Source organism: Bubalus bubalis, chromosome 2 (assembly GCF_019923935.1).
Source record: "Bubalus bubalis isolate 160015118507 breed Murrah chromosome 2, NDDB_SH_1, whole genome shotgun sequence".
Classification (NCBI taxonomy): Eukaryota; Metazoa; Chordata; class Mammalia; order Artiodactyla; family Bovidae; genus Bubalus; species Bubalus bubalis.
In genome coordinates this window covers 91,093,554-91,106,387 of record NC_059158.1, presented here as the reverse complement: position 1 = coordinate 91,106,387, position 12,834 = coordinate 91,093,554, and the positions used below count along the sequence as shown (strand labels likewise).

Here is a 12,834-nt window from a genome sequence, read left to right as displayed (position 1 = left end):
TTCTTCTTTTATAAGTAGGGCAGGCAACTTGGGTGGGCTCAGTTAAAATCCTTTGGTACAGAGTCACATCTTTTTGGTGATGAGATGTGATTTTTGGTGATTTGATGTTACATTTTGGCCAAATCTTTTTGGATGTTGAACCAACAGGAAATAGAGGCTTCACTCCTTACTGTTAAACAACTGAAGTGTAGGCTTAAGGATAATTATACTCACACACTTCACAGTGGTCTTATCTCCTGACTTCATGCAGGACTTATTCCTTTCCATTTCCTAGAACAAATATGAGAGAGAGAAGTGGACATAGAGAGATTGCTTCTCTATGAATGATATTACCAACTCTTTGTTCCCTTAACCATCAATCAAAGCTGACAGATTGCTTAATTTGAATGCAGGTGGGAAGTGGAAAATCGGAGTCCTTAAGTTTAAAACAAAAACCAAGTCTTGTAACTTTCACTTCACTGTGTAGATTGTCACCAAAGTGCTTTTACAAAAACCTTTGCATGAGTGTATTCAACAATTGCTAGAAACCAAGATACCTTGACATGAGAAAAGGAACACTAACCACAGCTTATATACATATATATTTATTTTGGACAAATAGTCATTCCAAAAACAGCTTTGAACAAGTCATACAAAAGAGTATCTCCAATCCTTTGGCCACCTGATGCAAAGAGTCAACTCATTGGAAAAGACCCTGAAGTGAGGAAAGATTGAAGGCAAAAGGAGAAGGGGATGACAGAGGATGAGATGGTTAGATAGCATCATCAACTCAATGGACATGAATCTGAGTAAACTTAGGGAGATAGTGAAGGACAGGGGAGCCTGACATGCTGCAGTCCATGGGGTCTTAAAGAATCGAACATGACTTAACAACTGAACAACATCAAAAATATTATCTACTCCTGGTGAAGTTTAATGGATGGAATTTCAAGTGTTTCTGGTATTTGTGTCTAAAATAAAGGGAAAAAAAATACCATCACACTAAGATTTAATGCCCCTGCTTTCAACCTAAAGAGTCAACCAGTAGCTATCACTATGATTGGGCTCTCTTTGAAAGTTTATGTGAGTCTTTGCTTTCCAAAAACACAAAATTCTTATTTTCCAACAAATAGGGCAACTTCTAATACACTGAGTTTCTAATGATGTTTGCCATTGAATAAGTAGTAACAAATAATTTCTTTGAAAACGAGGCTTTCCTATTTTGTTATTGATGGATGGATTTTTCCCAGTCAAGGATATTGGTCCTAAATATCTATATAAAGTCTTTATATTAGATATTGAAACTACAACATATATATAAATGGCTTCAAGAATACACAGAAGAACTGTACAAAAAAGATCTTCACGACCCAGATAATCAAGATGGTGTGATCACTCACCTAGAGCCAGACATCCTGGAATGTGAAGTCAAGTGGGCCTTAGGAAGCATCACTATGAACAAAGCTAGTGGAGGTGATGGAATTACAGTTGAGCTATTTCAAATCCTGAAAGATGATGCTGTGAAAGTGCTGCACTCAATACGCCAGCAAATTTGGAAAACTCAGCAGTGACCACAGGACTGGAAAATGTCAGTTTTCATTCCAATCCCAAAGAAAGGCAATGTCAAAGAATGCTCAAACTACCGCACAATTGCACTCATCTCACATGCTAGTGAAGTAATGCTCAAAATTCTCCAAGCCAGGCTTCAGCAATACATGAATGTGAACTTCCTGATGTTCAAGCTGGTTTTAGAAAAGGCAGAGGCGAGTTGCCAGTCCAGGTTCGATGCACGATACTGGATGCTTGGCGCTGGTGCACTGGGACGACCCAGAGGGATGGAATGGGGAGGGAGGAGGGAGGAGGGTTCAGGATGGGGAACACATGTATACCTGTGGCGGATTCATTTTGATATTTGGCAAAACTAATACAATTATGTAAGTTTAAAAATAAAATAAAATTTAAAAAAAAAGAAAAGGCAGAGGAACCAGAGATCAAATTGCCAACATCTGCTGGATCATTGAAAAAGCAAGAGAGTTCCAGAAAAACAACTACTTCTGCTTTATTGACTACACCAAAGCCTTTGACTGTGTGGATCACAATAAACTGTGGAAAATTCTGAAAGAGATGGGAATACCAGACCATCTGATCTGCCTCTTGAGAAACCTATATGCAGGTCAGGAAGAAACAGTTAGACCTGGACATGGAACAGACTGGTTCCAAATAGGAAAAGGAGTACATCAAGGCTGTACATTGTCACCCTGCTTATTTAACTTATATTCAGAGTACATCATGAGATTCGCTGGGCTGTAGGAAGCCCAAGCTGGAATCAAGATTGCGGGGAGAAACATCAATAACCTCAGATATGCAGATGCCACCACCCTTATGGCAGAAAGTGAAGAGGAACTAAAAAGCCTCTTGATGAAAGGGAAAGAGGAGAGAGAAAAGTTGGCTTAAAGCTCAACATTCAGAAAATGAAGATCATGGCATCCGGTCCCATCACTTCATGGGAAATAGATGGGGAAACAGTGGAAACAGTGTCTGACTTTATTTTTTGGGGCTCCAAAATCACTACAGATGGTGACTGCAGCCATGAAATTAAAAGACGCTTACTCCTTGGATGGAAAGTTATGAGCAACCTAGACAGCATATTAAAAAGCAGAGACATTACTTTGCCAATAAAGGTCCATCTAGTCATGTCTATGATTTTTCCAGTGGTCATGTATGGATGTGTGATTTGGACTGTGAAGAAAGCTGAGCACAGAATTGATGCTTTTGAACTGTGGTGTTGGAGAAGACTCTTGAGAGTCCCTTGGACTGCAAAGAGATACAACCAGTCCATCCTAAAGGAGATCCGTCCTGGGTGTTCATTGGAAGGACTGATGCTGAAGCTGAAACTCCAGTACTTTGGCCACCTCATGCGAAGAGTTGACTCATTGGAAAAGACCCTGATGCTGGGAGGGATTGAGGGCAGGAGGAGAAGGGGACGACAAAGGATGAGATGGCTGGATGGCATCACCGACTCAACGGACATGAGTTTGGGTAACTCTGGGAGTTGGTGATGGACAGGGAAGCCTGGCATGCTGCAATTCATGGGGTCTCAGAGTCAGACATGACTGAGTGACTGAACTGAACTGAACTGATGCTTCTATATTTTATACTTTCAATTGACAGAAAGTAAAACCAAGAGTTTCTACAAATAAATAAAAATTTTGAAATATTTGGGATATTTTTAAGCCTCTTTTAAGTACACAGTTTTGTCTGCATCTGGCCTTCTGTACGAAAAATTCTCATGTGGACTTTTACTCTGGCTATTATTTTCCAGATGTGAGGAGTAACCAAACTAAATTATCGGGATCCTTGTTATTCAGTTTAGGTTTATACATATGTCTTAATTCTTCTTCAAACAACTGCCTGAACGTTGCTCAGTTCAGTGGCTCATTCCTGTCCGACTCTTTGCAACCCCATGGACTACAGCATGCCAAACTTCTCTGCCCATCACCAACTCCCAGAGTCGCTCAAACTCAAGTCCATTGATTCAGTGATGCCATTCAACCTTCTCATCCTCTGTGTCCCCTTCTCCTCCTGCCTTCAAAATTTCCCAGCATCAGGGTCTTTTCCTACAAGTCAGTTCATCATATCAGGAGGCCAGAGTATTAGAATTTCAGCTTCAGCATCAGTCCTTCCAATGAATATTCAGGACTGATTTCCTTTAGGATGGACAGGTTGGATCTCCTTGAATTCCAAGGGACTCTCAAGAGTCTTCTCCAATACCGCAGTTCAAAAGCATCAATTCTTTGGTGCTCAGCTTTCTTTATAGTCCAACTCTCACATCCGTACATGACTACTGTATGGAATGTTCCTAGTTTTATGCATATTAGCTATAAGAGGTGGGCATAAAAAAAAAGAAGGCAAAGGTTAAATTAGTGAATTTTGTTATTGATTACCTAAGTTTCTAAGTAAATGTTCAATTACCTTTCAAATTCATATCTAAAACTCTTTCAAGTTGGTAATTAATTACAAAGCTCTTTGATTTTATAGTTTTGCATATACTTGGGTGATTTCCACTACTCATTACTACCCATGTGTTTATGTTGATTGCATGTTCTACTTACCTTGTGTTCTTCACACATTTTGGTATTCATATTTATTATGTTACTGTCTGATATTCTATAATATTAGCAAATGTTTGCTATACTTTTGACATTACTTTTTATAGCCCTGTTACTTTTATGGAGCAGTGAAAGTTTAGGCTTTAAAAGAAGTAGTGCCTTTCTCATATGGTCAGACATATTTCTTCTTTATGATATGCTGATGTTTCTTCTTTTTCTATAATTCTCTATTATTACTTATTTTAAATGTTTTCTTATCATTTTGAAAAACGTAAATGCCCATTCTCCATTTGAAAATGTTCCAAAAGTACTACACCATGTAAATACATAAAACAATTACTATAAAAACATCAGCATAGTTTACAGCAATGTTTTACCTTAGAGACTACAAAGATATATATATATATATATATATATATATATATATATATATATATATGTTCCAAGTTGTTGGAATTAAGATGCATCTCAAACAATAGTTCAGTTCCTGTAAAAATAATAGAAATGTTTCATGAGCATTACATGTCTACCCATCAGAAATTCTTTTTGCAATTTCATATACAAGTATTTTAAGACCTTTTTGAAATAAATAATGCAAATGAGTTAAAATAAGGTGTTCTCTTGATTTTTGAAAAAGCATTTATTAATGGTCTTAGTAGCTGCTGATGTGCGAGGGTTCTTCTAAATTTTAAAAGGCAACTAGAGAAAGTAAAATCTAGACACCAAAAAAACAAGGATACAAACTTTTATTGAGAACAGGCAAACACAAAGTTCTTTGTTTAAACTGTTAATAGGTAGATCGATGGAGTCTAATGTACATGCTGTGTCTTTAAAGGTAGCATTATATGAAGGGTAAGTTTTATATTGACTGAGAAATAGAGCTGTTATTACTTCCTGTTCACCCAGCATCTAAAGAAGATAAAAAGTCAGGCAAGAAATATCAGCATTTTCATAATAAATCGGTTCTCCCGCCTAACAGCTACCAGAGTCCTTCTTCCATCCCTGAACCTTGAATCCCAAAGGCAGTAAGCCTTGACATGGAGTTCCCAGTTTGTATTCTTAATGTGTCCCATATGCTTTTCAAATGTTGAAGACCCACCCACTACCATTGGAACCAGACCTGTGTCTTTTCCTAAGTTAGAAAGAATCACAGAGCCACCTATCGCTGTTACGTGCTTCTGGTTCCTTCATTCGGGGGGATACGGCAACATGGCAGCACAGGGCAATGAGCACTGATGCCAAATGATAGTTCCAATGCTCTGCAACTACGTTGCCTCCTCTGTGAGCATTAAGCGTTTACTCATTGAACATACCCTGCAATAGTCTTGTTGATGAAATCTTTCATAGTTGGTTAATCATCTGATAAGATATCACAAAGCTAAAAGGGGCAGGGTTACTATATTTTGGAGCCCAAGCAGAGATAGTTGATGGGCCACATCAAATGACCACCGACCACACACCTCACTCAAGTTCCACTGGAAGTTGCCACCTCTGCTGAAATAATTCAAAATACAGGCTCTGTTCATTGTAGGTTAACAATGGGTCCTGTCCTATGATGGGTAATACAATACTGTGCTTTGAAGTTAAGTAGAAAATTATAGGGGTCACCAGTAATCCAAAAAAGAAAATAGGTTGTCCAGGTAAAAAGATTTAAAGGCACTAAATAAACAGGTGACTGTCCTAGTGCATCAATCTTCTACTTAAATTTATCAATAAAGACCTGATCTTCCTGACTTTATTCTGAAAACTTACATTGTCAAGAATAAAATGTATAGATTCTGTAGACTAAGCATGACAGACTTTGATATGGTCAGGTTATAAAGTATCTGCTTGAAAAAAGCAAAAGGAAAAATTCAAAATTGAGTCTCATAAACACTTAATAATAGTGTATGATACTATGGGAACATATTATATGACAACAGAGAATTAAAGAAAGTGCCTTTAGAATGTGTGGGATTTGTTACACATAAAGAAGCAAAAATCTGAGAAAGGCTAACCCAGGGCTTTTCACAAAATGAAAATAAGTAAACAAAGGGTTGAATAGTACAATGAAGACTGTATTACAGTCAGACAATAAGGAATTGTCTTTTTATTCCCAGGGCCAAAAAAATGTCTTTATCTGTGGTGACAGAAAGTTGAGGGTAATATATATAGAAGCATGAAATGAAAAATTATGGATCTAAGAATATAAATATAGATTCTCCCTTTTCATAAATATTCAGTACATTATTTGACACATTGGTTTGAGTGAAGCTTCACAAGCACAGTTTTAAGCATCTTGATTTGGGCTGAGGTCCAGTAAATTATATATTCCCAACAACCATCAGAGCTTTCTCACTAAAAATACACACTCACACTCTACTTTGAAAATATTCTAAGATAATTATTTCCATTTTCATAGTAACTAGTACAGTTATGACTAGAGTTGTCTCAGGTTTCTAAGGAAAGAAAATTATTCTGAGATTCTGTTAATAAGAGAAAGTGTAGTAATAGAGAGGGGTATTTTCTTAAAATTGTGCTAAAGCTGTCATTTTCATGTTTAATGACTTTAACTGTGCTAGACAAGATTTTGTTTTCAGTTTCAGAAATAAACTATCTGATATAACTCTTTAGTCAATTGCCCACAAATCTTCCAACCCCTCCTTCTAGCAATCTCACAATGGGTTTAATTCATCTTGAGAGCATAAAGCCAACATTTAGTAAACAGAATTTTCCTGACTGACAATTGCTCAGCCCCTCGAGTGAGAAAATTTAGTGAATGGTAACACCTAGGAAGGCGACCTATACAGAATTTCACTCCATAGATGCCAAGCAAAACAACTTAAAATCTGAAGGTAATAAGAAAGGCAAAGTATTTTGGAAAGTTTATTGCCAAAGTCTATAAAATCACATTTTAAATAAAGAGCGATTTGATACCAGACTTTCTATCCCCCTCAAGGTACAGGAAGAAAGACACAAAAAGAACCACATTTCATTTCAAATAGTACTCTTTTCTTTGATGACTACATTTCCCAGCATTGCTACTTTTAAAGCCAAACTTTTAAATGTTGGACTTCCCAGTGGTGCTGGCTGATTAGTGCTTAGCACATAAGGCTATATTAGTGAAGTTTTAAAAAAACAAATGTCCGAGAACGAGCCTAAAGCTTTTTGATTTGAGATTACCAGACTGAATTTTTACTAGGGTTATTTCCACATTACTCTACAGTGAAACAGAGATTCAGCTTCCACTTCTTTAAAGGCAACAACTCAAATAAGGCAACAAAGAGACACATCAGGAAAACCGAATTAGCTTTTGCTTTAGTGGGCATGAGAACGTCTCAGTTCCAGTTAGTTTATCATAGACTCGAATTCATCGATTCTTTGCTTGGTGTTCCCCTTCCTGATTTTCCGATAGGATATCGTATTGTATCTTGAATAAGCATTTCTGGAGAAATCACCCTTCTTCCCAAAGGTCGGCTGCTCATCAGGTGTGACAGGTTGGGAACTGGAGCTGCTCAGTGGGGAGTCCTCACTTGCATCACCCTCCTCTTTTAATTGAGTATCCTCTTCATTTTTTTTCTTAAATTCTATCACGCGAACTTCATCTTCATCATCTTTGCAATCATCATCATCATCGTTATTAATTTCTTCATCCCAAACCGCTTGCTCCTCATCCTGCTTAGAATGTGACACGTCAACCTGGCTAGATTTCTGAAATCCTAACCATTCAATTTCAGTTGCCTGAAGAGCTGTGTTCTCCAGCTCCTCATCTTCTCTTTCCTCTAGAGGTTGATCAGAAATCCTTTCCTTTTGTCTGCTTATTTCTTGGTTGCTGCTGCTCAAAGGAATCTTCTCCCACTGATGCCCTGTAGCAAAATCAATTGGTAGTTGATATGTGTAGAGATTTCAAAATACCCACATATTCTCCTGATTATTTTCCATTTTCCAGCATATATTTTATGAGATATTTTTCTGTGGGTTATTAATATGTTTTACACAATGGAACAGGCTACCCCATCAAATTATCTCAGGAAACACTGCATTAAACACAAATAAGCTTCCTCAGAATTTATCTGAACCTTTAAAATGCTAATGAATATTAGAATCTAGCAACCCAACCTCATTTTACTATGGAAATTTTTGTTATGGATGACTGTTGCAAGGTAGTCAAACCAGTCAGTCCTAAAGGAAATCAACCCTGTATATTCTTTGGAAGGACTGTTGCTAAAGCTGAAGCTCCAGTCCTTTGGCCACCTAATCCTAAGAGCCAACTCATTGGAAAACACCCTGGTGCTGGGAAAGATTGAAGGCAAAAGAAGAATGGAGTGGCAGAGGATGAGATGGTTAGATAGCATTATTGGCTCAATGGACATGAATTCAAGCAAACTCGGGGAGATAATGGAGGACAGAGGAGCCTGGTGTGTCAGACACAACTTAGCAACTGAACAACAGCTAGAAACTGAACAACTGTATCTAGTGAGACTGGTATTCCATGAGACACACGTTTAAAAATCCTGTCTAGCTTATCATGACTGGGTATATGAATATGGTAAAACACACACACACACACACACACACACACACACACAGGGACCTATTTCCTAAACACACATGGATATTCCTCAAAGAAAATTAGAAAAACATCTCCCAGTGAAAAAAGACTTCCTTCCAACAGTAAAAATAATGAAATAATGACTGCATGACTGGTCTCACTCAGAGTAGCAAATTCAGTATTTGCCACCATGCTTCTCAGAGTTGTCCTAAAATAGCAGGTGTAGAGAAGGAACAGGCAACCACAGATGGCCAAGAGACAGGTGCTGAGCTAATCAAGGCACCAAGTCCACTAAAGGACACACAGTACAGTCTAGGATCTGCCACTGATTGCTAGCGAGTCAAGATTTAAAAATCACATTGAGGTCATATCTAGCTAATGCTAGATTAGCCTACTATTTTAGACACGTCCTTAGTGGACAACTAATTAACTCAAGTGGTTTGGTACCATGTAGTGACTTTAAAAAGGCTCATTTAATTCACTGCAAATTTCACTTTTCAAACAGATCCTATCAGCATATCCTCAATAACATTTATTGAGCATGCAAAAACCAATTAATAAGGAGAGAGTAGAGATTGTTTTCAGAGCTTTCACCCCTAAAGGACTTTAGTGAGAAGCTTCAGCCTGTAGCATGCCTGACTCAGGTCTGTGTTCACTATTCTCTTTCAACACCATTGTTGTTTATCTGCTAAGTCATGTCCGATTCCTTTACAACCCCATGGACTGTAGCCTGCCAGGCTCCTCTGTCCATGGGATTTCCCAGATGAAATACTAGAGTCTTTAAATAAAATGAGAGGCACTGTTTCTCTTTGCCTTTCTCCTCCACAGCTTCCTATTTTCACTGAAAGATGTTAACAAGTCCATTTCCATCAAAGATTTTTCATTTTATTTTCCCAACTATAATTGTAAAGTTACACAAACAGAGAGAAGTGAAGATGGATCATCACTCCTCATTACTTGTGCACAGCTCCTATCAGGCCCCTGGCATCCAGTCAGTATTCTTTACATTATAAATACACATTAAAATGTTTACGATAATCTTGTTTGGTTTTCTTTTTTTCGCAAGAACCGAAGAAACTGATCTTTTGTCTCTTATTCATGACTCGGGCATAGAGTTGTCATGCATGAAATTACTTCTGTCTTTAAAGTATAGTATTTTTCTCAGTATTTTTAACATTTTCCTATTTTTCAACCCAAGAGTATTCGCTCCAGAGACTTTTTAGCTGTTTGCCACTGTGAAAATAAAAGATACCAAAATGTGTCCTTCTAACCCTACAGCAGAAACATATGTTCCACCAAACACAAAAGGATTCATGCAGGGAAAAATTCACCCTGAGACTATCCACTTTTAAAAATCAAGACTGCTTTTATTCTTTATTTAAAGAAAATGAAAGATCTTAGAGAACTATTGTCTCCAGCTGACCTTCTGGTCAAAAATTTGAAAGGGACTCTAGATAAAAGTTGAGATCTCTGTCTTTGAGAGTTTGCTTGCTCATTGGCAGCAGAAGGGTTAGGGCAAGAGATTATTTAGTTCATCTCATAGAGTTTAGGTCTTAATAAATTAACTGTGATAGTGTAAGAACTTGACAATGACTGCTGCTTATGACATTATTCCTTGAGGGACTATACAGTGGACCACTGTATGCAGTCAGCAGACACTCTGAGAGGTGTCCAGACAAGGTGGACAAACTCAGGAAACTGCCAACAACCTTGGCATCTACTATTTTATATGATGTTCTAATATTTCAATCAATAATTCTTCAGTGTTTTGCTTGCTAAGGTCCTAAATAAACTAAGTCACTTAGGTCTACCAAGCTGGTTTCAATTTTGAGATAAGATGTTTATGCCTGCAAGAGATGATATGAATAATTAATTAATAGATTTTTATCTTGCACTTTATTTGGAAATTATTTGAATGTGTTTCCTTAGAAGTCTGAAACACTTTGTGTCTCTTAGACTCTTGAGCTTATTTGTAAAATAATCATTTAAAAATCCATGTTCTTTTTACTCAGGCATTTTCTGAAAGGACACAATTAGAATTAACTTCATCACTCAGAAGATTTCTTTGACAAGAATTAGGTAACAATTTTCTACTTACATCAGAGGCCTAGAATTTTCCTATAGATCAAATAAATTTATAAGATTATTTTAAACTGTATGCCAATGGTAAACTTTTAGGATAAATCAATTTTTGAAACATCTACAATTTGCAAGGTGCCTGACAGAGACTTGAAGACACTAAATCAAAAGGAAAGGTTGATACTGTTGACTAACTTATTAAGACACAGATGTCATATCATCAAGTCAAAGTGTATATATACACTTTGTCAAAGTGTATATATACAAGCAATTATACAGATCTATGCAGTTTCAGTCTTGAAGAGTCTATAATGCTTTCTAAGGTAGAACCCACAGATAAGTCCAGACTGCCTTATCTGCCTAAAACAGCATGACTTCAAAATGACTTCTGGATTCCTTTTTTAAAACCACACTCACACAACATCCCATGCAAAAACTGCCCTCCATATCCAGTCAAACAATTTCTGTGTACAAAATGGAAGTTCTTCTTACCTTCTCTCAATGCCATTTCATCAACACTTGTTTCTTGGAGAGAAAGATCTGTGAGAGCCTTATGAACAACATAGAGCTTCTCTTCTGGTTTTTCTGGAGGGAAAAACCCCATAAGATAAATATTTTAACATTTAAGTAGTTTAAGACAAATAAATTACCAATTTAGACTCTAATGAGGTAGTTTTTGTGTGGTCACTAAAATAACTATCTCACTCTTCGAACTCATTTCTTCACTGAGTTCTTTACTTGTAAACATAATGCTAATCTTTTCTTTAATGTCTGTATAAAGTATAATGCCACGAATTCTGATACTTTCAGGTAGATTTAGAAAGAAAAATTGAATTTACAAGTTCCCTTTAACCAAATAATAATGGAGCTGCCCATATAATGATAAATAACAGAAGCTAACATTTAACAAACAATAATTTTCACAATAACTCTACAAATATCAGTACTATTATCTGCCTTCTTCTAATGAGACAACTAAGGCTTCAGGAGGCCAGGAAAGTTGTCCAGGATGACAGAACTCTCAAATAAATGAGCTCAGATTTGACCCAAGGCAGAGGTTTAGTCCTTATGCTCTGAAGCCCCAACAGGCTAAGGGGCCACATTTGGGCAAGGACAAGAGTGGAAGGATGTGCCATTTACTCCTTCATAGTTTATCCAAAGCCTCCTGAGTGAGTTCACAAATCAAATCAAAGCGAATTAGAGAGAAGGAAAATGCTTTACCTTTTAGAATCTTCTCATCCATGGACGAGCTGAGCAATATGTCCTCTTGCAATTTTTCACTTTTCTCCTGATTTCTTTCTGTGGGTACATCAAGTCTAGGTTCTACCCTGCAGTATGGTGGGGTGCCATCCACGTCACTGGCTCCTTCTGTGATTTTAGTAATCTTTCGTTGACCATTTTCAGGGGGTGTATCCCCATTACACTCCCCCTGACTGAATGTCACTGGTGCGTCTGTCATAATGTACAGTTGAGTCCCACTTGGAGAGAGCTTTGGGGAAGATCCTGGATCCTTGATAAGTTCTCTTGCTTTCAAATCCAACTCCTACTCCAAAAACACAAATTATTTAATTTAGTGCATAATAACAAGCTTCTTTTCCTAAAGGTATCCAGATAGAGAGTAGAACGAAAGTAATAGAACTTGTCAGATTTGCACCAATCCATGAGCAAGAATCCAGCCAATCACCACCTTGTTTGTTGCTCAGCAGTTCCACTTGCAGAATTAATGGCAGTCTTTTGATTTACATAAGCAAACAATCCGAGGCAATCAGGCTTTTGTGTTGGCATGTAGAGGGGGACTTTCAGCTTGTCAGTCCCCCTCTGGGAACAGAGATTTTTGTCCCTTTTCATAATGGTCCTTTGTCATTTTCCTTGTAACAGGAGCCACAATTGTTCCACAGCTTTAATCCAGAGAGAATGACCACCTTGAGGCATATTAGTTCTGTGTAACCAGCTTAACATTTCCAAACAGATTTTGCTCAAGTAAAACCTCAACTATTTTGTAAAGGACAATGGCATCATTTCTTATTTATTAAAGAATAAAAACAGCTTATCAAAAACCTGTAAACAGGGCAACTTTATTGTACATCGCTCTGGCTGCAGATTCCACAGTATGCTTTCAGGAACCCACAGAAATAG

At 37.4% G+C, this 12,834-nt stretch overlaps 1 protein-coding gene across 1 annotated transcript; it reads right to left on the bottom strand.

Moving 5' to 3' along the window:
• Positions 1-6,940: 6,940 nt before the first annotated feature.
• ERMN (ermin) lies at positions 6,941-12,413 on the bottom strand. Its single transcript, XM_006067558.4, has 3 exons — positions 11,920-12,413; positions 11,191-11,283; positions 6,941-7,933 (listed from the first exon to the last, which is right to left on the bottom strand). Exons 1-3 carry the CDS (start codon positions 12,155-12,157, stop codon positions 7,416-7,418), a joined length of 849 nt encoding a protein of 282 aa, XP_006067620.2. The 5' UTR covers positions 12,158-12,413; the 3' UTR covers positions 6,941-7,415.
• Between the last annotated feature and the right edge of the window lie 421 nt (positions 12,414-12,834).